Source organism: Pongo abelii, chromosome 1 (genome assembly GCF_028885655.2).
Source record: "Pongo abelii isolate AG06213 chromosome 1, NHGRI_mPonAbe1-v2.0_pri, whole genome shotgun sequence".
NCBI classification, from domain to species: domain Eukaryota; kingdom Metazoa; phylum Chordata; class Mammalia; order Primates; family Hominidae; genus Pongo; species Pongo abelii.
The window spans coordinates 190,286,369-190,312,134 of record NC_071985.2 but is presented as its reverse complement, the minus strand read 5'-3'; the positions used below and the strand labels follow the sequence as shown (position 1 = coordinate 190,312,134).

Sequence of the window (25,766 nt, the reverse complement as noted above, 5' to 3'; positions counted from 1 at the left end):
AGCCAAAGAGTGTTGCTGGTTACATTCTTTCCCTGACGCTTGGCAGCCAGGGAGTGGGGACTGACCTAGATTGGAGGTGCTCATCTGGAACTTTGAAACTCGCTGAAATGACCTTAAGAAGCAGTGGACAGCTGAGAATTAGTTCTAGCAGCAATGGAAGCATCTTTTGGCTGGTGGTGGTCTCAGCAGCCAGGCCCAGTGCTCAGTTGCCATGGTGCCACCTGTGTAGGTCCTGGGGCATGACCTTGGCTGTGGCTCAGATCACTGAGTCTCCTTTGGCTTCCGACAACTCTCCAAGACTGGTTTTGAGACTTCTTGTTAATTTTGTGAGCTTCTTGATATTCTTTCTCAATTTTTTTTTCACTTGAGTTACTCAGATTTGGTTTCTGCTGTTTGTAATCAAGAAACCCATGTGGCAGCTCTGTGGACCCAGCAATGGTCTCTGGAGTCTCTGAGTCTTTTAATCTATGTCTAATACTCCCACACAAATGCTAGGCATCATTTGCCTCTAAAACACAAGTTGAATCAGGCTTCCACCATCGATTTTCTCCTCCCTCTGTTCCCTCCTCTCTGCATAGCTGTCTCCATGCCCCCGGGGCCTCATTTTTATAGCTAATGGATGGAGGTTAGCAAAGAAAACCTGCTGCCCAGCTTCTTGTCTGTGCTCTTCATGGACTTGTTTCTTTGGGATCCTGTTCTTAAGAATTCATGGAGATTCATGGTAAGCTCTTCCTCAGGGCCCTTGTTCTTCCCTGTTCTGCCTTCTGCCACTTTCTCTGCCTGGACTGAATTGGGTCAGGGTTCCTCCCAGGCTGGCTTGGAGAGTCTCAGAAAGGGATGACTTTTATCAAGACACTAAAGGGGATACCAAATCTAAACAGTTCAGGAGATGGTTTAGAAGAAGACTCCTCCCTGAATGGAACCAGCTTCTACAATATGGTTTACTATGCTTCTAGTTCCCCGTGTCTATTGTGCCTCTGTTGGTGGTGAGCCATCCAGCTTTGGAAGCTGCAAGGGAGCTGGGTTTTTGTTTGTTTGTTTGTTTGTTTTTGTTGTTGTTGTTGTTTTTGAGATGGAGTCTCGCTCTGTCACCAGGCTAGAGTGCAGTGGCGTGATCTCGGCTCACTGCCACCTCCGCCTCCCGGGTTCAAGCAATTCTCCTGCCTCAGCCTCCCATGTAGCTGGGATTACAGGCGCATGCCACCACGCCCGGCTAATTTTTTGTATTTTTAGAGACAAGGTTTCACAATGTTGGCCAGCATGGTCTCGATCTCCTGACCTCACGTGATCTGCCCGCCTCAGCCTCCCAAAGTGCTGGGATTATAGGCGTGAGCCACTGCGCCCAGCCTGGGAGCCAGTTTAACTAGGCCCTGAATCTCAGCTGAATTCCTTAGCCTACCTTGGGATCCAGAAGAGTTGAAGTTTGTAGTGTACATCCATTGTTTTTATCTGCTCAGGATACTCTTCTTAATAGATTGTCCCATTCCCCCTTTATGGTGGCCCCTGGGGCTGCTGGTCACAAGACCTACTTTCTAGGCCTAGAGGTGGATGGGCAAGATGGAAATAAATGCGAAGACTCTGGGAAAGAGGGACCCTTTCTTTTCTCTTGGATGGCAACCTATAAAGATATGATCTTGGAATTGCTTCTGTGTTCCTTGCCAGAAGAAAAAAGGAAGAAATAAAGAAGCTGTTAGTTTTCTAGGGCTGCTGTAACAAATCAGCACAAAATTGGACATCAGAAATTTATTTTCTCAGTTCTGAAGCCCAAAAGTTCAAAGGCAAGGTGCCAGCAGAGTTGGTTCCTTCTGGAGGCTCTAAGAGATAATCTGTGCCATGCCTCTCTCATAGCTTTTGGCAATCTTTGATGTTCCTAGTTTGTAGATGCATCACTCTGCATTCATCTTCACATAGCTGTCTTCCCTCTGTGTATGTTCATAATTAAAATTTTCTCTTTCTCCCAATCATTGAATTGGGGCTCACCCTAATCCATTATGACATTGTCTCTACTTGATTACATCTGCAAAGACCCAAATAAGGTCACATTCACAGGTTCTGAGTGGACTTGAATTTTGGGGGACACTATTCAACCCAATACAGAGGTGCTTTGAGAAAGCAGAGCCAAGAGGTGGAATGAGAGAGAACATTGATGACGTCTTTCAGTTCCTGAATCCAGTCACTGGGTGAAGCCAGCTTCTCCCTAGACTTCCCAGGTGTGCAAGCCAAAACACTTCCTTTTCCTTAAGCTGGTTCTGATTTCTGTCACTTGAAACTAAAGAAGTCTTGACTAAAATAGGGGCAAATGGAAGACCAGAATGCAGGCTTTTAACAAGAGACCAAATTGTAGTAATGAAATGTGAGTTTCCTTTCTTTAACCGCTTTCCTCCCGTACCATACACAGTCTTAATCCACAACACTCTATCCCAATACTTTATTGTGCTAGTCTCCAGAGTCCTCCAGGGGCTTCCTAGAGGGGATGTTCTCCAGGAAGAGGGTTTATGACATTGTTTATTCTTTCTTTTTGTCTAGTTGGACCCAAATACTGAAGAATGGCCCTTGGTCCCCAAGGATTTCTGATAACAAATGATCCAGATTTGGGAGCTGGTCCTTGGAGGCATGGGGACCCAGGTGGTGGTAAAGTTTCATTCAAGGTAATAATGTGGCTCCTTCTTTGTATTTCTGGTGCTCAGCACAGCGCCTGACATATGGTAGGTGTGTAGCAAATATTTATTGAGAGGCTGCAGGAAATAATACGTGTTTCATGGCTATTGAGGAAAACACAAAAAGGCATACAAGCTATAGTCCCAGTCCTTGGCAAAATAATACACCTTTATGAAGGAGTTACATAGCAGCATAATAAGATCTGCAGGCCAAATATTTGAAACTCTGGGGGAAAAGGGTTGTGGTTCAAAGGAGAGGTCCCTGGGGTTTGGGTGGGAATGTTAGGGGAAGATTTTGGGGGAGGGGAAAGAACTTCGACTGGGCCTGGAAGGACAGGCTGGGTTTAGAGAGGATAAGAGTGGGGAAGGAGCGTGCAGAACAAGCATGGTGTCCTCCCAGGGTCATGTGTGGGCTAGGCAGGCAGAGATGGGTCTTCTGGTTGGTGATGGAGGGATGAAGGTGGACAGGAAAAGTCTATTAGACAGGAGTCGTCTCTAAGGAGCCAATATCCCAGTCTTGCACACTAAAAAAGAGCAAAAAACAACCCTCATCACTCTCATCCACCTAGACTCCATGTTGGTCCAAGACATGATGCCCTTGGCTCAGGCACACAATGGTGAGGTATGTGTGAGCTGTGGGTGTGTGTGTGCTGTGGGGTGTGTGTGCTGTGTGGTGTGTGCTGTGGGGTGTGTTCTGTGCTGTGTGTGCTGTGGGGTGTGTTCTGTGCTGTGTGTGCTGTGGGGTGTGTGCTGTGTGGCGTGTGCTGTGGGGTGTGTGCTGTGTGGTGTGTGCTGTGTGGCGTGTGCTGTGGGGTGTGTGCTGTGGGGTTTGTGCTGTGGGGTTTGTGCTGTGTGGTGTGTGCTGTGGGTGTGTGCTGTGGGGTGTGTGCTGTGTGGTGTGTTCTGTGCTGTGTGTGCTGTGGGGCGTGTAGTGTAGGGTGTGTGCTGTGAAGTGTGTGTGCTGTGGGGTGTGTAGTATAGGGTGTGTGCTGAGGTATGTGCTGTGGGGTGTGTGCTGTGGGGTGTGTAGTATAGGGTGTGTGCTGAGGTATGTGCTGTGGGGTGTGTGCTGTGGGGTGTGTAGTGTAGGGTGTGTGCTGTGTATTGTGTACTATGGGGTGTGTACTGTGCAGTGTGTGCTGTGGGGTGTGTGCTGTGGCCATGTGGCCAGTTTGTGGTTGAATGATACTGTGGATTTGCTTTGCTTTTGTCTGTTTCTTTAGGGGCTTTTGCTTGTAGGTGACAAGAATTTTGCTTCTTGTTATAGCAGGAGACAATCTCCTCCAAGCCACAGGTGGATTCTGTCATTCTCCATCCTTGTTTTTTTTCCTTACCTCTCCATATACCCTGGCTCTGCTGTTTCCTTCCTGCAAGAAAAGAGGAGAAAAAGGAGAGGGGGTGATGTTTCCTGAGGACTTGTCAACTGGGTTCTTTGGGATTTCGGGTTCCTGTTTGTGGGCCGGGGCGGGGGACTAAAAATGACCTCTCTCCTGGGTATCTGCCTCCTCCGCCTACCTCCCAGCCTGCACCTGCCAGACTCCTTCAGGGATAGCTCTCGGGGGAGGAACCCTTCTCGAGATTGGTGAAGAGCTTCTGTCCCTGCCCTACCATGGCCTCCTGGTCCACAGCAGCCTGGATGTTCCTGGTGGCCCGGAGGCCGGTCTTGATGGCAGTGTCCACCCAGCCAGGTGGCAGGCCGGTGTGCTCGCCGGTGAAGTGGATGCGGCCCTCTGGCTGTGAGAGCTGCTCCGACTAATGCACAAATTGGTAGGGTGTGAAATCTGCAAAGGCGCCCATGGCGAGGGAGTCCAGAGACCACTGCTTGACCACGGAGGAGGGGCACATGCGCCGCAGCTCCTCCTTAGGTATCTGGTGCACAGCCGCCAGGTCGTCCAGGACGATGTCCACCACCTGGTCGTGCTTCAGCACCGTGAAGAAGAGGGAGTCGTCATCCAAGGTGTAGGAGGCCAGCAGGACGCCCTTGCCGTCGAGGAGGCTGCGGCTGGTGTAGATGATGTAGCGCGAGGGACGGTAGGTGATGGACACTCCGCCCCGGATGCCTTCCTGTTCCCAGAAGCGCTGGTCAGAGGCCAAAACCACCTTGGTAGCGCCGGTGTAGTGCACGGAGCGGAGGGCATCAGTCTTGTCCGTGGACGGGGCGGCTGGAAGGCGATGAGGCGCACTGCCTTGGCCGAGGCGGAGACCACCACGTAATCTGCTGTGAGGTTGCGCTGCACAGAGGCGGGCGGGTCCGCCCGGTATGAGACCCGGACTTTGGGCCCGTCCCTCACCACCGTCTCCACCTTGGACCTCAGGTGGAGGGTGCCGGGCTTCAAGCTGGCGCCGAGGGCCTTGGGGAGCTGCTCAAAGCCACCGGTGATCTCGAAAAAGCTGCAGGGGTGAACGGGGTAGTGAGGGTGGGAGGCACCTGCGCCCGCGGGCCAGATACCAGCAGTGCTCCTGGCCTGGAAAGGGATGGACTGGCTCCCTGCACCCTGTGCGGGACACTTCGTATGCATCGCCTTAATTAATATACAGCCCTTGGACAGAGAGGGATTTGATCGTTTGGAAAGATGACGCCCAGAGAGAAGTGACTTTCCCAGGATGACAGAGGCAGCCCAGCTCCACAGCCCATGGATTCGGCCACCTTGCATTTCTGCTTCCCAGGAGGAGTGCGCTGACCTTGCCCAAGCTGTCTGAACTTGGGGAGGCTCCATAGCTTGTCAGCAGCTCCACCTCTGAAATGGCTCTGAACAATAGGGCCTGCCTCACAGAGGCTCATAAGGATTAAAGGCCACAATTCTTGGCAAGCGCTCAGCACAGCTTCTGCACACGGTAAGTACTCAATAAATCCCAGGTCTCTTTCTCTGCTCTGAGTGCTGGATGAGAGGCTGACTCCAGTCTCAACCCCAGATCAGCCTTACTTGTCATTCTTGGTTACGAGGTTCTGAGCCCACAGGGACTCCAAGAAGGACTTTTAGTATCCAGCATGCTGGTTCATCATATCTCCAATCATGTTAACTGCTCCTCGGCTCAGCTTCCCTTCCTTCAGCAGATAAGCCTGTGGAGACGGGTCTCAGTAAATGGAAGTGTAGGGTGGAGGGCCCGGTAGGTAGGGTGGGGCTTCAGCAGGGGACGGGGCGAGGCAAGGGTGGGGCAGGACTCCAGAAATGTGACAGTTTTGACAGTGGGAAGAGAACATCCAGATAGGCAGGGACAACCCCAGGGCCTAGGCTGAACATGGACCCCTCCCCTTATCCCCATTCTGGGGCTTCTTTGCCTCACACACCTTGGTGGAGTAAGAATCATAAAAGGACATCAGGTGGCTGCAGTTGAATGTTTTCAGACTATGTTTGAACTGCAGGAGGGTAAGAGAGAGAAGGAGCTTTAGATTAGAGCAGAATTCCTGGGTGGGCGCAAGGTGATGGGAGTTGAAGAACCAGGGCAAGTGTAGTTTCAGGAGCTCCTCTTTTCCCAAGTATCTCACCTTCATTTAAAGACCTTTTGAAGACTAAACTTTAAGGTGAAGGCATTCACTGCTACCCAGGAGGACTAATTCATTACCAAGAATTGGGTTATCTGGTGGTCCCCTTTCCTCCCAATGCCACTAATCAAACCACCCAGGGACAGGAGAAGAGAGGGGACTGGGCAGTGGGATTGGTGGCAACATTCTTGGAGATTCTTAGAAGAGATGTGGCCCAATCACAAGAGCACTGAATAGGAGTCAGATGACCTGGGTTGGTCCACTAACTTGCCAGGTGACCTTAGGCCAAACCCTCTTCCTCCCCGACCCATGCTGGGGTAAGGCAGAAGGCACCTTGTCGATGGACTCGTAGAAGAGATTCATAGCACTCTTGCCCTTCTCTGTGGGGCTTACGGAATAGCCCAAGAGATCTGGGTTGGCCTTGACCTCCCAGCTACAGTAACATCGTCCTTTGATGAGGTACCAGGTGTTGTCATCATACTGGATGAACTTGTTCAGCTTCAGACCAAGCTTCTAGATATAGGTGTAGACAAGGCTGGAGCAGAGACAGGCGTAACATGATCCCCTTCCCCATGGCATCTTGTTCCTGCTGGCCTCACAACAGAAACTAGTTACAGCAAAAGCAATTTCTTTGTGTGCCCAGGGACTTCAGACCAACTCCTTCCTTAGCTCTCATCCTGTTTCCACTTGCTGTGGGCATTCCTTCTTTTCCTTCTGTCATGGCCTGGAGGGATATGGGGTGGGGAGTTCACCCATCTCTGAATTAAGATCCTTTAGGAAATCTCAGTTTATAGAACTCCAAAGTAGACATAGATGCCTTTTGTTTCAGACAGAATTTGAAATTTAATTTTCCATTTCTGAGTAGGTCTAAGGCCATATGTAAAGACTCCTGGTTTGGGCTAGTTCAGCTGGTTTTTGTTTTGAGTGGTGTTTGGAGGGAAATCTTGGGTTCAGTTTACATTTAAGGCAAAAAAAGAGACCATATTTCCAATAACAGGCTCTGAAATTGACACAACAATTAATACCCTACCAACCAAAAAGAGTCCAGGACCAGACGGATTCACAGCCGAATTCTACCAGAGGTATAAAGAGGAGCTGGTACCATTCCTTCTGAAACTATTCCAATCAATAGAAAAAGAGGGAATCCTCCCTAACTCATTTTATGAGGCCAGCATCATCCTGACATCAAAGCCTGGCAGAGACACATCAAAAAAAGAGAATTTTAGACCAATATCCCTGATGAACATGGATGCAAAAATCCTCAATAAAATAGTGGCAAACCAATCCAGCAGCACATCAAAAAGCTTATCCACCACGATCAAGTCAGCTTCATCCCTGGGATGAAAGGCTGGTTCAACATACTCAAATCAATAAACGTAATCCAGCATATAAACAGAACCAATGACAAAAACCACATGATTATCTCAATAGATGCAGAAAAGGCCTTCAACAAAATTCAACAGCCCTTCATGCTAACAACTCTCAATAAACTAGGTATTGATGAAACATATCTCAAAATAATAAGAGCTATTTATGACAAACCCACAGCCAATATCATACTGAATGGGCAAAAACCGGAGGCATTCCCTTTGAAAACTGGCACAAGACAAGGATGCTCTCTCTCACCAGTCCTATTCAACATAGTGTTGGAAGTTCTGGCCAGGGCAATCAGGCAAGAGAAAGAAAGAAAGGGTATTCAATTAGGAAAAGAGGAAGTCAAATTGTCCCTGTTTGCAGCATGATTGTATATTTAGAAAACCCCATCATCTCAGCCCAAAATCTCCTTAAGCTGATAGGCAACTTCAGCAAAGTCTCAGGATACAAAATCAATGTGCAAAAATCACAAGCATTCCTATACACAAATAACAGATAAACAGAGAGCCAAATCATGAGTGAACTCCCATTCACAATTGCTACAAAGAGAATAAAATACCTAGGAATCCAACTTACAAGGGATGTGAAGGACCTTTTCAAGGAGAACTACAAACCACTGCTAAACAAAATAAAAGAAGACACAAACAAATGGAAGAACATTCCATGCTCATGGATAGGAAGAATCAATATCATGAAAATGGCCATACTGCCCAAGGTAATTTATAGATTCAATGTCATCCCCATCAAGCTACCAATGACTTTCTTCACAGAATTGGAAAAAACTACTTTAAAGTTCATATGGGACCAAAAAAGAGTCCACATTGCCAAGACAATCCTAAGCCAAAATAACAAAGCTGGAGGCATCATGCTACCTGACTTCAAACTATACTACAGGGCTACAGTAACCAAAACAGCATGGTACTGGTACCAAAACAGAGATATAGACCAATGGAACAGAACAGAGGCCTCAGAAATAACACCACAAATCTACAACTATGCTGGGAAAACTGGCTAGCCATATGTAGAAAGTTGAAACTGGATCCCTTACTTACACCTTATACAAAAATTAATTCAAGATGGATTAAAGATTTAAATGTTAGACCTAAAAACATAAAAACCCTAGAAGAAAACCTAGGCATTACCATTCAGGACATAGGCATGGGCAAGGACTTCATGTCTAAAACACCAAAACCAATGGCAACAAAAGCCAAAATTGGCAAATGGGATCTAATTAAACTAAAGAACTTCTGCACATCAAAAGAAACTACCATCAGAGTGAACATGCAACCTACAAAATGGGAGAAAATTTTCTCAACCTACTCATCTGACAAAGGGCTAATAACCAGAATCTACAATGAACTCAAACAAATTTACAAGAAAAAAACAAACAACTCCATCAAAAAGTGGGCAAAGGACATGAACAGACACTTCTCAAAAGAAGACATTAATGCAGCCAACAGGCACATGAAAAAATGCTCATCATCACTGGCCATCAGAGAAATGCAAATCAAAACCACAGTGAGATACCATCTCATGCCAGTTAGAATGGTGATCATTAAAAAGTCAGGAAACAACAGATGCTGGAGAGGATGTGGAGAAATAGGAATGCTTTTACACTGTTGGTGGGAGTATAAATTAGTTCAACCATTGTGGAAGACAGTGTGGTGATTCCTCAAGGATCTAGAACTAGAAATACCATTTGACCCAGCGATTCCATTACTGGGTATATACCCAAAGGATTTTAAATCATTCTACTATAAAGACACATGAACACGTATGTTTATTGCAGCACTATTCACAATAGCAAAGACTTGGAACCTACCCAAATGTCCATCAATGCTAGACTGGATAAAGGAAATGTGGCACATATACACCATGGAATACTATGCAGCAATAAAAAAGGATGAGTTCATGTCCCTTGCAAGGGAATGGATGAAGCTGGAAACCATCATTCTCAGCAAACTGTCACAAGGACAGAAAACCAAACACCGCATGTTCTCACTCATAGGTGGGAATTGAACAATGAAAACACTTGGACATAGGGTGGGGAACATCATACACTGGGGCCTGTCGGGGGGTGGGGGGCTGGGGGAGGGATAGCATTAGGAGAAATACCTAAGGTAAATGACTAGTTGATGGGTGCAGCAAACCAACATGGCACATGTATACCTATGTAACAAACCTGCACTTTGTGCACATGTACCCTAGAACTTAAAGTATATATATAAAAAAAGAACATAAAACAGAACTACCATTGAACTTAGCAATACCATTATTGTGTATATACTCAAAGGAAAATGAGTTCTACCCAAAAGACACATGCACTGTTATGTTCATTGCATCACTATTCACAATAGCAAAGACATGGAATTAGCATAGGTTCTCATCAATGGTGGACTGGGTAAAGAAACTGTGGTACATATACACCATGGAATAGTACACAGCCATAAAAGGAATAAAGTTATGTCCTTTGCAGCAACATGGATGCAACAGAAGGCCACTATCTTAAGCAAATTAACATAGGAACAGAAAAGCAAACACCACGTGTTCTCACTTATAAGTAAATGCCAAATATTGGGTACACGTGGACATAAAGATGGCAATAATAGAAGCTGGAGACTAGTAGAAGTGGGAGAGAGGAAGGGGGAAAGTGCTGAAAATCTACATATTAGGTACTATGCTCAGTACCTGGGTAACAGGGTCATTCATAACCCAAACCTCAGTATCATGTAATATACCCACCTAACAAACAAGCACATGTACCCTTTGAATCTGAAATAAAAGATGAAATCATAAAATTATATATTAGAAGAATTTAGTCTCCTGAGAAATGATGTGAAGTTTCTGAGGTCTGTGATTATAATTTCTAAATTAAATAAAGCTAAAAATCTGATCTAGTCATAAGGCACTAAAAATTAATTATGGCACTGCCTTTTTTGAACTTGTTTTAAAAGAAAATGTTGATGAGGTTTGTTTTCACCGATGATAAATAGAATAAGAAAAAATTTAAATGCACCTTTCAAATTCCTTATTATCTGTCAAATGTTTCATTGAGGTATTAATATTATTAAATATATTTTTATTTATACATTTCTTAAAAGTTAAGAACATGCATTATTTTCTCAAGGGTTTATTTTACCAAAAGTCACTAGATGGTCACTGCTTTTATATGGTTACTATCCCAGGGTAAGTCCCAGACATAACTAATTTCCACAGATCAGAAGTTAAAAAGTGATAATATAAATACCAACATAGATAAAATATTGACTTTTCAAAGTCCTCAGTCACTCAGTCAATCAAGATGTATATTTAATGAGTGTTTCCTATGGTTCAAGCACTGTTAAGCTACCTAGGCTGCAGTGGTGGTCAATTTTAGTTTAAAAAAAAAAACAAGCAGAAATTTTGAATTGCGTAGAAGTTGTCGTTTGCTCCCCAAGACTGTGTCTATCTCCAGTTTTTTTTTTTTTTAACTTTTATTTTAGGTTTGAGCATACATGTGAAGATTTGGGCAAACACGTGTCATAGGGGTTTATTGTACATACTATTTCGTCACCCAGATATTAAGCTCAGTACACAATAGTTATTTTTTCTGCTCTTCTCTCTCCTTCCACCCCCGCCTCAAGTAGACCCCAGTGTCTGCTATTTTCTTCTTTGTGTTCATAAGTTCTTCTTACCTTGGAATGATGACTGTACTTTTATGGCAATAAAAATCTAATCCCAAAGTCAAGTTTTCCTTCAAGAACATGAAGCTCATATTTGCTTTTTTCTCTTTCTCCTTCTCTCTTTCCATTTCTTAATTTTTCTCTACTTCCTTCTCATTCATCTTTAGTTCTTTTATTTTTGTCATGACAACATGTAAAGCCACATCTGGAATGATAATTTTATTTTATTTATTGTGTCAAGAGACTGAATGAAACCTTGAAGTATGTATGTTATGTCAATCGAAATACTAACAGTTACAGCTTTCCTTAAATCAAACTCAATGATTTTTTTTTATGTGTCAATGAAAATAAAAATCTACCCTCAATCCAGGGAAAATTCCCAGGCCCACATCTTTATAGCACACAGAAATAGCCAAGAATTATTACTACATACACAAGTTGCTGATTTCAGAGTTAATGGTTGCTTTCCTTTTTAAATAAAATTTGAACAAAAAGAAAAGGATTCAGAAAAGATACTATTTTAAATTATTGTTTTAAGCAAATGACATAATGGATTTAGTCAGATTTACTTAGCATCGTAAGAAACAACTCCTTATACTTCATTAAGACTATAATAAATCTCATTTTCACACACAAAAAAGGAGGTGATATTTGTGGAGGCATGTGGGATGCCGTCCCAGGGCTCTTTTCTCTTTTGGAAGCCTCAGAACAAGAGACCCTTCCATGAGTTGATACAGTCTAGAGTTCAGCACAGGCTTTTGTGCCAGGCACCTCCTTGATTTTGAAGGAGCTTTGTCATGTTCTCCTAAGAGAACCTGGGGTGAGTCACTTAATATCTCTGAACACAGTTTCTTGATTTGTAAATAGCAACAATAAGAGAGTATCAAACTGTAGGGCTGGGAGGATCAATTAAATAATATACATATAGCACTTGGCACAGGGCCTGGCACATAGTAAGTGCTCAAAAAGTGCTAGCTATTATTGTCAATAATTATTTTACAGCTTAACATGGCATAATTGACATATAAGAAACTGTTCATATTTAAAGCACACAATTTGCTGAGTTAATGGTAACTATTATGATTGTTAGTTTGGGAATCTATGGCTTTCTGTGTGATGCTGGACTCTGAGCCTCTGTCTTCTCTTCTGTTAAATGGGAGATGAGTGTTAGACCTGGCCCGTAGGGTTGAATCACGTAGCACAGTAAATCTGAAAGGGCCTTGACCTGATGGCAGCAGGTCCCCTCCTGCCGCTTCCTCATCTCTCCTCCTTGCCCTTTGCTCCCTCCCTTTCCCAGGACTTACCTGTGGGATTTGGGGAGGCGCATGGGCCCCAGATCATAATACCAGCCCTCCTCCTCATTCCTGAATGTCACCACTCGGCCCCCAATGTGGTCACTGGCTTCCAGGATGGCCACCTGGAGTGCAGAGACGCTTCTGTCATTTCCAGAGACATGCTGTCCCTTCTCCCCACCTTCTCCTCCCATTCCCACCTTCCACATGCTCTGGCATCCCTGAATGTGCAGGATAACCAAACCAGGGCTGCTCCCCGCCCCCGCCCCTGCCCCAAGCGCCCCTGACAAATGTAGGTGAAGCTGAATTCTCTCCATGGGCTGGGGAGAGAGCACCACGTGGCCCTTGCCTGTTAGCATAGAACACAAATTGTACTTAACGATATTTAAAGGTTAAGGGTTTAAAAGACCCAGGGGTTATGTACAGTTTTCCAAGAGTTGGCCGTAACCTGGCTCTTGTCTTTTCCCACCCAAGGAAGCAAACTGGAAGCAAGTGATTGAGGCCCCTCCATAGCCTCCTCACACGGTGGTCAGCGTCCTTCAGGGTCTTGGCTGCTACCAAGCCTGACATGCCGGCTCCCACTACCACCACATGCTTGGGCAGCGGGGAGGTATGGAGCCCCTCCTGGGCTGTGACGAGGAAGGACTCATAATCGGGGCCCTGGAAGCACTTGGCCAGGTCCTCAGAGTAGGCAAGGCAGCTGGGGGTAGCCAGGAGGAGCCCCAAGATCAGGATTTCTATGGGCAGAGAAGATAATGGGGGTGGCTTTTGGAGGCTCAGACTGTGAGCCCTGCCCGCCCTTCCCAGGATAAGCTTGGCTGTGTGAACCGATACAGGACAGTCAGGTCAGGGCAGTGGCTGGTGAATGTGTGGTTGTGAATATGTGTATTTGTGACTGTGTCTGCGTTTGGAAACTCATGGGTGTGTGCACGTTTGTATTTGACTGTAAATGTACCTCATGGTGAGTGTGTATGTGAGCTTGTCTGTGTAGGCTTGAGTGTGAAAGGGACTGTGGTTCTGTGTGTGGGTCAGTTTCAGTGTGAGACTGTGATATAAGCCTCTGTGAGTATGAGTTTGTGATTGCTGCCCTATGTGATTTTGTGTGGTCTGTGATTGTACGTGAGGGGCGTGTTTGTGGGTGGGCACCTGAGTCAATGTGCGTAGGGATCTGCATGGGAAGGTGAGACAGATTGCAGAACTGAGTGTCTGTTGTCTTGGATTTGGAAGGGTGAGGGTGATGGAATATGCACATTTGCTTGAGCTCGAATGAGAAAATGAGTGCCTGCGCTCTTGTGTTTGAGTCTGTGTGTGCACTTTTAGTGTGAGGCTGGGTGGGAGAGCCTGAAGGTATCTCCATTCTTTGGGAATGTATGAGTTTGTGAGAGAATGTGTGTGTTTGGGGGGAGGAGCCGTGGTGTCCGTGTGTGTGTCAGCAAGAGTATGTGAATGAGGTGGGCATGGTTTTCTTAGGGGATGAGTGAGGAGTGACCCAAGGGAAATTGACAGCTCTATTGTTCTCTGACCTCACAATATTTTTTTTCAGAGCTTTTCAGTTATTTAATGGAAAATCAAGATTGAAAACCATTGGTCAGATAGTTAATAACTACCATGCAACAAGTTCTGAGTGACTTGACTTTCTTCTCCATGATGAAATGCTCTGATGGACAGAGAAATTCATCTGGGAGTCTGAAACAAGGGGCTGTGGGGTTTCCTATGTCCCCACTTCAAAGGGGAGCAGCCAGGAACTATGACACAGTGTACTCCTTTCCACTATCCCTAGGTTTTTTGAGTGGGTAAGAACGCCTTTAGTCCAGTCTTTGTGCAAGTGAACCAGCCAAAGCTCCCAGAAAGAAACAGATCTTCAGGAACCAGCTGCTGAGGAAAGGCGGAAGACCTAGCTGGCTCCAAGGGCAGGCCCTTCTCAGTGCTGACAAAGCCTTCTGTGGGGTGACTCCTCAGGAAAGAGGAGAGGGGTACACATGCCCATGGGAGAGACTCCCCAAACCTCGTCCCCTCACTCCATTCCCCAGACTTACCTCAACTTCCCTAATCCATTCTCAGTCCTTGAAAATTTTCCCATCTCTTTGAGCTATTGCCATTTCTGTCTCAGTCCCCATGTCCTTCCCCTTGAATGGACTGAACCCCTAACTTATTCTCCAGACCCGCTTTCAATCCCTCGCTCTATCCCTGGCCTTCAATTGAGCTCCTATCTTTATCTCAGTCCCCACCCTCCTTCCCCTTGCAAGGCCCGCCTTGCAACCTCCTCCTCAGACCCGTCTCAGACCCTTTGGCCATTCTCACCCCCAGTCTAATTCCTCTCCCATTTCAATGTCCAGCACCTCCTTCCTTGGGCTCCTGTCTCTGAGGCCCAGAGACCCCACTTACTACTCATCTTGACCTTGGCCCTGCATCTTATGGCGAGCTAGGCAGCTTTCCCTCTCTTTATGAGGAGCCAGCTCCAGCCCTGCAGTAATTGGCCTCTGTCCCACTACCTGCCCCCAGTCCTATTGGCTGGACCAAGCAGGGAAGCATTGCCCTCAAAGCCTGGCCTCTCAAGCGAGATGATTACAGTGACTCATTCCATCCTCAGCCTCATCTTCTGCATCTTCACTTCCTCCTGAGTGTTTCCCCAACTAGGGAAAGCCACTCCTCCCAGCTCAGACCTTACACTTGGTGCTAAGGGGGAGCAGGGTTATGGGAGCCAGGTAGGCCATCCCAAACCTGCTGGGATCACCCCCAAGGAAAGGGTGAGGGCTGGGACTGAGCATCGGGGCTTATTTGGAAGTCCAGTGTCTGGGCTGTCAGCACAGGCCGAAGCTCCTGGCTGATGCCCCCAGCAAATGTTGCTGCTGCCACTGCTGTCCCACTGTGGAGTCTTCTGCTCCTCTGGGAGTCTGTTCAGAGGGGAGATTATGGCCCAGGGCTCCATGGGAGAACTGTGTCCCCCCCTGCCCCTCTCAGGGGCTCACTGGGCAGGCAGGGTAGAGGTTTCTTGCCTGGCCCATTTGCCATAAAGAGTGTTTTTTCCCAGCCAGGCACGGTGGCTCACGCCTGTAATCCCAGCACTTTGGGAGGCTGAGGCAGGTGGATCACAAGGTCAGGAGATCAAGACCATCCTGGCTAACATGATGAAACCCCGTCTCTACTAAAAATACAAAAAATTAGCCGGGCATGGTGGCATGTGCCTGTAGTCCCAGCTACTAGGGAGGCTGAGGCAGGAGAATCGCTTGAATCTGGGAGGCAGAGGTTGCAGTGAGCCGAGATCGCGCCACTGCACTCTAGCCTGGGAGACAGAGCGAGACTCCGTCTCAGAAAAAAGAGTGTTTTTTCCCTATCCTCTGGGCTCCCATGGGGATTCCTAAGGCACAAGCAGACATCTCTGGCACTGAAATTTCTTCCCCAGAGGAGTGGGGCCAGCTGGCTATGGTGCCAAGGCTAGCTCTTTGCCATCTGTGTGCAGTGGATGGCCAGAGAAGTGGGCAGAAAGCATTCACAGCATGGAGCAGGAGAAGGGCAGGAGAGGGCCAGTGGTGGCACTCAGCAGCCGGGGCTCAAAGTGGCATAGAGGAGAGGGCACTAACAATGGAATCCAACAGAACTGGAATTGAATCCTGCTGTGTTGTGTCCTAGCCATGTGGGTTATACCTCTCTGAGCCTAGGTTTCCTTATCTGTAACATGGGAGCAATAATATCATCTTCATAAGGTGTTTCAAGGATTAACTGAGATACTGTATGGGAAGAGCCTGGCATAGCACCTTACACTTGGTAATTATACAAGCTCGTTTGCTTCTTTCTTCTGGAGCTCAGTTTTGGGTGGAGACCAGACCGCACACAACCGTCTTATCTTGAAAACGGAGGTAATTTCTCCACCACAAGGTGGCTGGGAGGACCGAGTAAAAGAGCACATAGAGAGTTACTGTGCGAACAACTGAGCTTTAGACGCAGGCCATGGACTCTGTCTTTTCTGTCTCTGTCTCTCTCTTTGCTGTTTATTGCAGTTTACAGTAAGTTTGAAATTCTGAGGTGTGAGTCCTTCAACATTGTTCTTCTTTTTCAAGATTGTTTTACCTATTCTGGGTCCCTTGAAGTTCCATAGGAATTCTAAGATCAGCTTGTCAATTTCATTTTTTTTTTCTTTCTTTTTTGAGACAGGGTGTCTCTCTGTCACTCAGGCTGGAGTGCAGTGCCACTGTCATGGCTCACTTCAGCTTCAACCTCCTGGGCTCAAAGAATCCTCCCACCTCAGCCTCCTGAATAGCTGGGACTATAGGCACATACCACCATGCCCAGGTAATTTTTAAATTTTTTGTCGAGACGGGGTCTCACTATGTTGTCCACGCTGGTCTTGACTTCCTGGACTCACAGCTTGTCAATTTCTATGAAACTGTCATCTAGGATTGTGGTAGGGATGATGTTGAATCTGTAGTTCAATATAAGGAGTACGGATGTCTTAACAACATTTGTTTTGTTTGTTCGTTTGTTTTTTGAGACGGAGTTTTGCTCTTGTCACCCAGGCTGGAATGCAATGGTGTGATCTTGGCTCACTGCAACCTCTGCCTCCTGGGTTCAAGTGATTCTCCTGCCTTAGCCTCCCAAGTAACTGGCATTACAGGTGCCCACCAGCACGCCTGGCTAATTTTTGTATTTTTAGTAGAGACGGGGTTTCACCATGTTGGCCAGGCTGGTCTTGAACGCCTGACCTTGTGATCTGCCTGCCTTGGCCTCCCAAAGTGCTGGGATTACAGGCTTGAGCCACCATGCCCAGCCTTAACAACATTAAGTCTTCTGATCCATGAACTATCATGAGCCACCAAATTACCACGTGGTCTGAGTGCCTATCAGGAACTAGGTGTTGTTTGACTTACCAAGTCATAAAGCTGGCATGCACTCCATCATCAAATGGAAGTGGTATATACAAAATTGGGCTCTGGTAGTCCCTGAAAACACAAGAAGTTTGCATGGGGAAGTGGCCCAGATGCCCTACTCTTGCTACGTTACCCTCCATTGTATGTACCTATTGTCTTCTGGGGTGTTCCCCAACATTAGGAACTGACAAAGAAGAGAAAACTCAGGCCTGGTTAGGCATGATGTGTGGGCACTGCCTGAGGGTGGACAGCTGTAGTACTAAAGCTCCTTTCTGGGACGTCCCTGAAGGACAACGGTGAAGAGGAATCCTCCTGGGGAGCAGAACATCAACAAACATTAGTTGTTTATTTTGTCTGGAAGGAGAAATGGACCAAGATAAAAGTCTATATTGATTAATGGACTGTGGCCAATGGTTTAGCTGGATGATCAGGGATGTTATTAGAAAACTGGTGAGAATGAGTTCAGGGAACAGCGATATATGGATAGTCCTTAAGTCCTTAATACACAAGAAACTGGTCTGACCTAAAAATAATAATAATAATAAAATAAAATAAAAGGAAGACATTTGCATTCTGATATATTTGGTTTTGTAAAGAAAAATTGTGACCGGGCGCGATGGCCCATACCTGTAATTCCAGCACTTTGGGAGGCCGAGGGAGGCGGATCACCTGAAGTCAGGAGTTCAAGACCAACCTGGCCAACATGGTGAAACCTCGTCTGAACAAAAACACAAAAATTAGTCAGGCATGGTGGCGGGCACCTGTAATCCCAGCTATTCAGGAGGCTGAAGCAAGAGAGTTGCTTGAACCAGGGAGGCGGAGGTTGCAGTGAGCCGAGGTTGCACCACTGCACTCCAGCCTGGGTGACAGAGTGAGACTCCATCTCAAATAAAAAAAAAAAAAGAAAGAAAATTGTGTCAGGATTAATAGGTGGCAGTCATTAAGTCAAATATGAGGTTGCAAAAACTGGCAGAGTGGTATCCTTCCAAGAAAGATGTCTTGGCCAGGCGCGGTGGCTCACGCCTGTAATCCCAGCACTTTGGGAAGCCGAGGAGGGTGGATCACGAGGTCAGGAGATCGAGACCATCCTGGATAACACGGTGAAACCCTGTCTCTACTAAAAATACAAAAAATTAGCCGGGCGAGGTGGCGGATGCCTATAGTCCCAGCTACGCGGGAGGCTGAGGCAGGAGAATGGCGTGAACCCTGGGGGGCGGAGCCTGCAGTGAGCCGAGATGGTGCCACTGCACTCCAGCCTGGGCGACAGTGAGACTCTGTCTCAAAAAAAAAAAAAAAAAAAAGAAAACGAAAGAAAGATGTCGTCCATTTATCTTGAAACTGCCATCCACAAACCAAGCAGCTCTTGTCAATAAGTCCAGAGCTGTTTATAGGGAACTGTAGAATCCAGCAGTCCTAGGGGAAAAGAGGCTTCTTGCTTCTAAGTGTCTCCTCCTTGCATTCCTCAGGTATCATGATCCTGTATTAACCATTTGCGTTTTGTGATGGAACTCTTCCAGGCGTTGCCATCCTCATTGGGGTATTTCTCTGACATCACCCCAGACATTGTGGGTATTTCAGGTTTCAGGATTATTTTATGTCCTTTATTCATGTGAGTAGCTTCAGTTAATGTCCCACAGTGAAGTGGTAAATGCCCCTCCAGTGGAAATTCTCTAGTCCAAAGAGCCAGTAGTTGTCACTGGGAGGCACTTACAGGCTTTTGCCATAAGCCCCAATCTATGTTCTGCACGGAACTATCAAACAGAGAATTTGTCTATATCACCACCCCAGCTTCTATTCTACACTGTGTGGGCTTGGGCAATGTTACTGGTTCTCACTGAAAATGTCCAGTTAGTGTTACTTGAAGGATTTACATGTCTTCTGTTTTACAATACTAGGTAGGGAAAGGTAGGGTTTTTTTCTTTCTTAGTGGTATATAAAATAATGATGCATCTTAAAATTGATCATGTCTTAGATCTAATAAAATGCAGCAATACATAATAGAGCACTTAGAATTGTGTCAGGTATATAGTAAGTACTAAAAAAATTAGCTGTTATTATTATTGCATCATTTTCATTCTTTTTCTGGAAGGGAGGAAGAGAACTCACATTTTTGTGTCAGTCAAGTGTAGGCACTTTTACTGCAATGCCACATCCTGAAAATTCTTGCATTGTACAAAATCAGGTACTGAACATAGCAATGTGTGGGGAAAATAGGTGTGGAGAAAACCTCTCAAAAACTATTGCACCATCACCTGGTGCGGTGGCTCATGCCTGTAATCCCAGCACTTTGGGAGGCTGAGGTGGGCGAATCACCTGAGGTCAGGAGTTCAAGACTAGCCTGACCAAGATGGTGAAACCCCATCTGTACTAAAAATACAAAAATTAGCTGGGCATGGTGGAGGGCGCCTGTAATCCCAGCTACTCAGGAGGCTGAGGCAGGAGAATTGCTTGAACCTGAGAGGCGGAGGTTGCGGTTAGCCAAGATTGTGCCACTGCACTCCAGCCTGGGAGACAGAGCCAGAATCCATCTCAAAAAGCAAACAAACAAACAAACAAAAAACTGTTGCAGCTTTGTAATCCCGGCAATAACAAATGCAAGAATGATCCTAATGACAAAATGTAAATACTTAAGACTTGTTAAACTTCTGTTGAATAAAGAAATGACTGAATTTAGGACTTCAGCTTATTAAAAAGGTGAAGGTAGCTTGATGAAGAGGATGTAAAGAAGGGATGTAGGTGCTGACTTATGGAGATAAAGGCAAAACGCACAAATACTAGGGGAAACTTCACATCAGTTACTTTCATGACAGAGCTGTGGCCAAAAGGAAGAATGTGGAGTGAGTGAGTATGATGTACATGGTGCGTTGTATACAATTACGCCTTAGCTTGCTACAGTCAGTCATGTTAGTGCTTCAATTCAGATGCTGTTTGTTGGTGGTACAAAGCATTAACATTCCGGAAAAATAATATATGAACCAGTGTAACTTCTGCATAACTATGGCTTCATTTTCCTATATGTATGTTAGTCAGATTAAGCCAACTTAATTTACAGACACATGTTTTAGAGCAGAACAGACTGAACTTTACATTGTCCCCTAGTATCCTTGCCAGGAGGTGCTATTTACATTTTACAGATAAGAAAATGGATTCAGGATCAGACACTTGCTCTTCATCACAGGATTGGTGAGTGATGATGATGATAGCAATCAAATCTAGGTCTTCCTAGTTCCAGACCTTTTTACATGTACGTCGCAAAGCCTGCTTTCTACCAAATTTCCCTGATTCCTTCTCCTGTGATTATTCCAAGAATAATCATACATTTTCTGATGAACCGTTAGCCTTGGCTTCATCAGGCTGATGTTTTGGAATCTGGCAGACTAGCAGAAGCAAAAGATAGTTGATTTTTGTTTTCAGTGTTTTCTCAAGTTGTTTGTTAAGTTTGGCTCTCAAATTTCTACATGTAATTAGTAACTGAATTTCCTCATGTTGTCAGGTTTGTGAGTTCAAAGTGAGTAAAATATTGCCTTTTCTTTGCTTATTTACCTTATCATAGAATTTTCAAAGTTTATCTTGCTCATTTGGGGCCTTTATATGATATTAAGAGATAATTGTTTTAACCAGATAATTGATATTATCTGATTAAAGGAGAGTAACTTGATCCAGAGCCTTTTGACCTTATGAGAAAAATGTGTTTTTTTTCCCTCTAAGAATTCTTGTATCCTTCCTGTGTTAGAAGTGGGGAAAAAAGAGTTAAAATTATTACAAAGTTTGAAAAAAAATTTCAGGATTAGGTTCCCTAGAATTTGGAAAAGTTTCTTCCTTTATTTTTTTTTTCTTTTTAGAGATGGGGATCTTGCTATGTTGCCCAGGCTGGTCTCCAACTTCTGGCTTCAAGCCATCCTCCCATCTCAGCTTCCTGAGTAGCTGAGATCACAGACAGGAGCCACCAAGCCCAGCCAGAAAAGTTTCTTTGTGACTTTTTTTCTTTTCCTTTTTGGGAAACATTTCTGCTTTTCCTCATCAGGAAGTATTTGCTTGTGTATACAGTAGTTGTGTACATGGGTAGTAGGTTGTGTTTAGCAAATAATTACTGTTTGAAACCATAAACCTTAATGACCTCAGTGCACACAGGAATAAGACCCCAACAGCCTAATGCAGACGATGGATGACCCTGGCCAGGCGTCGGCCAAAGGGAGAGCTGCCAACTGAAGTGGACCAAGGCTTTGCTCAGTCCTAAGCTGATTGGTTTCAGGCAGTAAAGCAGACCCAATGCTGCCAGGTCTTCTCAGTTTTCAAGAGAGGATAGAAATCACAGTATTTTTCTTTGTGAAATCTGATACTTAAATGCTGGCAATTAATTACATTTTTTTCCCCCTAACAATGCTGAGCAGGTTGGTGGGAGCAGCTCAAGCCCTGCCAGTTGTTGCAACCTCATGTCTGACTTAATGATTGTCATCTGCCAATCTGGACACAATTTTTCTTTACAGAGCCAATATATCAAAATGTAAATGTCTTTTTTTTTTTTTAAGTCAGACTGTTTACTTGTATATTAAAATTTTCTAGAACTTTTGACTTTGAAAAATGTCAAACCAATGAAAAAGTTGAATGAATAATACAGGGGACACCTGCATATTCCCCACCTTTCACCTGGGCATGGTAAATTAGATTTACCAACTCTTAATATTTTGCCAAATTTATTTCATTGCTCCTATTTTGTTGGACCAGTTTAAAGTAAGTTGCAAAAGTCATAGTATTTTACACCTAGATTTTCTGTCATGTTATTTCCCAAGAACAAGAATATTCTTCTACATAATGATAATGCTGTTATCACGTCTAATAATTTTTTTTTTTTTTTTTTTTTGAGATGTAGTCTCACTCTGTCACCCAGGCTGGAGTGCAATGGCACGATCTTGGCTCACTGCAACCTCCGCCTCCTGGGTTCAAACGATTCTCCTGTCTCAACCTCCCGAGTAGCTGGGATTACAGGTGCCCGCCACCATACACAGCTAATTTTTGTATTTTTAGTACAGACGGGGTTTCACCATGTTGGCCAGGCTGGTCATGAACTCCTGATCTCAGGTGATCTGCCTGCCTCAGCCTCCCAAAGTGCTGGGATTACAGGCATGAGCCACTGTGACCATCCCTGTGTGTGTATTTAAAAGACCTTTATGAGAGATTTCTATAATTTTGTTTAATTGACAATTAAACCAATTTTAATTTCCCTCTAGCACGCCAGACTTTTTCTCTCTGTACTTTGAGATGTAAATTTTGCTACCTGATTTTTCACCTAAGAGTTGTTTCCTTTAATATGCAAATTTAGGGTTATTTAGCTGGCAACTGTCTAGGGTAATGAAATAGTTTATCGAGAGTTTGAAAGTCTAAGATACTGTTAACCCAAAATATCTAAGTCAGATCTCAGTCAATTTAGAAAGTTTATTTAGCCAAGGTTAAAGGACGCGCCCATGACCCAGCCTCAGGAGGTCCTGATGACATATGCCCAAGGTGATTGGGATACAGCTTGGTTTTGATACATTTTGGGGAGACATGAGACATCAATCAATATATGTAAGATGTACATTGGCTTGGTCCAGAAAGGCAGGACAAATTGAAGCGGAGAAAGGGCTTCCAGGCCGTAAGTAGATAAGAGACAAATTCATTTGAGTTTCTGATTAGCTTTTGCAAAAGAAGCAATCAGATATGCATTTATTTCAATGAGCAGAGGGACGACTTTGAATAGAGTGGGAGGCAGATTTGCCCTAAGCAGTTCCCAGCTTGACTTTTCTCTTTAGCTTAGTGATTTTGGGGTCTCAAGATTTATTTTCTTTCACATGTCTCCTTTTTTCTTTTTAAAATCTTTTGGAGAAAGCATCTTAGAAGAAAATAAGTCTCTGGTCTCAGGTTTCATCTGATCTCTCATAGCTAGGACAGTTTATTCATAGATAGGAGGTTCCCATGTTATCAGGAAAGCTTATTTTCAGCAGATTGTGAAGTCTCACATCCTATGAAGAGAAATAGAGAAAGGAAGGGAAAAAACAGTAGCAAACAAACAAACAAAAAGAACAATTCTGGAAAATCAATATAGGCCATGTTACTCTGAAGCCCATACATCAGTAGGCAGGTATGAAAGTAGCTTGTGTATGTAAATAGGTTGTGGTTATTTTCTTTGAAGTTTAAGTTGTCTGGCATCAGTTTGCAGGATTTTAAGAAAGCAAAGCTTAGTTTTCAGTGATTTCAAATTAGGAATAATGGTGGGGGGAGGGGGGAAGGAAAAGAAGAAGAAAAAAAATGGAAAACATTGTTTTAGAGACTTGTAGCCAGGAAAAATTTTAGAATTCAGTCAAAGTTGTAGAAAATAACAAAAATTGGAAAACGTTAAGCAAAACTCGAATCTAATAACAGATCTACTATAGTTTATTTTGAAGCATCATTTTTCTCTCTCCATTTTCCATTTTCACTAAAGACAAGTTGTAGTACAAATTCATTTGCAAAATAAGTTTTAGTCTTATTATACTTGGCCTGAGTATTTGCATAAAGTCAGAAAGAATAATCATTTGCCAAATAGGCTTTTTTTTTTTTTTTTTTTTGAGTCAGAGTCTCACTCTGTTGCCCAGGCTGGAGTGCAGTGACGTGATCTTGGCTCACTGCGAGTTCTGCCTCCTGGGTTCACGCCATCCTCTTGCCTCAGCCTCCCTAGTAGCTGGGACTACAGGTGCACGCCGCCACGCCTGGCTAATTTTTTGTATTTTTAGTAGAGACAGGGTTTCACCGTGTTAGCCAGGATGGTCTCAATCTCCTGACCTTGTGATCCATCTGCCTCAGCCTCTCAAAGTGCTGGGACTACAGGCGCCCGCCACCATGCCTAGCTAATTTTTTGTATTTTTAGTAGAGACGGGGTTTCACCGTGTTAGCCAGGATGGTCTCGATCTCCTGACCTCGTGATCCACCCGCCTCGGCCTCCCAAAGTGCTGGGATTACAGTTGTGAGCCACCACGCCCGGCAGCTCATTTTTTTAAATTGGCTTTGCTGGAACTTTATTTCATAAGAAATCTCAGATTCAACTTCAATGCCTTAAGCCCAGCCTGTGCCTGCAAATACCTGTATTAACTGGGTGAATTCCTCACTTTGAGATCCCAAGAAAACTTTGGGCTCCTGGGCCTGTCAGAAAGTGACATTCTTGCCACAGGTCAGGAAACTGTACAGGGCCTGCGTAGACAAGGTATTGTTGCAGGATCCTTGGGGTGTCATTTTTCTGGCCAGAAACCTCTGTGGCTGGTGGTGCCTTTGCCCAAGTTTTGCTCAGGCTTGCTGGGGTCATTTTGCTCACTTGGCCTGGCAGGCTGTGCTCAGCTCACACTACTGGCCTGGGTCCCACACCTGTCAAGGGTGAGTCAGGGGTGGAATGGTGAGGGGTGTGTGAGTGAGCACGGGGTCCCACTACTGCGCACAGTCAGACATGCCAGCTGCTGTAGCAGGGTGGGCAGCTCCAGGTGCCAGCATGAGTGCTGGCTCTCTGTGAGGCTGTGGACAGCCCAGGTGTACCACAAACAGCTTCCATAGCTGGCACTGGGGAACACAGTGGCACCTGGAAGCTTGGAGATGCCAGGAACTGCAGAGCAGAGCCTCCAGGTCTGGGCTCCCTGAAGGGCTGCAGCTCTTCTTTCCTTCTCTCCACCTGCAATGTGGTGAGTAAGGAGCATGTCTCAGGCCTGTTTGTGTTACAGCTCTTTTAGCCTCGCCATTCGGTGGGTCCTGAGTTCCTGTCCTGCAACCAGGAAGAATGAGGTACTCAGACAAGTGGAGGGTGAGCAAGATGAAGAGCAGCTTTATTGAACAATGGAACTGCTCACAGGAGACCTGCAGGTGGTAGTTCCTTTCCACAGCCAGGGTGTCTTGATGAGTGTTCAGCTCCTAGTGGATAGGGTAGGTCCTCTCTGCTAGGCAAGTCATCCTGACAAGTGTTCAGCTATCAGCAGAGAGGGTAGCTCCTCTCTGTAGCTGGTCATTCCATTGTCTGCACAACTCTCAGCAGAGAGGAGGCCCTACACTGGGTAGATCCTCTCTGCAGCTGGTTGCTCCATTGTCTGCTCACCTCTGGCTGAGCCCAGGGTTTTTATGGGCCTCAGAGGGGAGGAAGGGCATGCCGATTGGTTTATGGACAGTCATGGGTGGGCCAGGAAAAAGCACCACAAGTTCCTACTCCATCTGTAGGAGTGGCAGCCCAGCCACCAGCCTTCAGGCCCTCCCTGGCCTGTTGATGGGGCCTCACCAGAGATCTGCCCCCTTCCACCCAGGAGTCTGTCTGCTTCCTCCTGTCATTCATGGCACCCAGGTTGTAGGTGCCAAGGGTCACCTACAGGCCAGTGCTGAGCTTCCTTCAGCCCCCCCATTGGCTTCCCTTCTATGCTTGTTTGTGCCCAAAGTCAGAGGGGCTG

General features: G+C 45.4%; 1 protein-coding gene across 1 annotated transcript; it reads right to left on the bottom strand.

Annotated features, from left to right (window-relative positions):
• Positions 1 to 2,796: 2,796 nt before the first annotated feature.
• Positions 2,797 to 25,473, bottom strand: LOC100451284 (L-amino acid oxidase-like). The gene is given in 12 exon segments (XM_054549378.1): positions 2,797 to 3,181; positions 3,992 to 4,813; positions 4,816 to 5,005; positions 5,007 to 5,048; positions 5,340 to 5,420; positions 5,947 to 6,015; positions 6,475 to 6,654; positions 7,101 to 7,167; positions 12,482 to 12,690; positions 12,992 to 13,206; positions 24,773 to 24,897; positions 25,424 to 25,473. Coding segments are annotated over 11 exon segments (1,842 nt in total). The 3' UTR covers positions 2,797 to 3,181; positions 3,992 to 4,199.
• Positions 25,474 to 25,766: the final 293 nt, after the last annotated feature.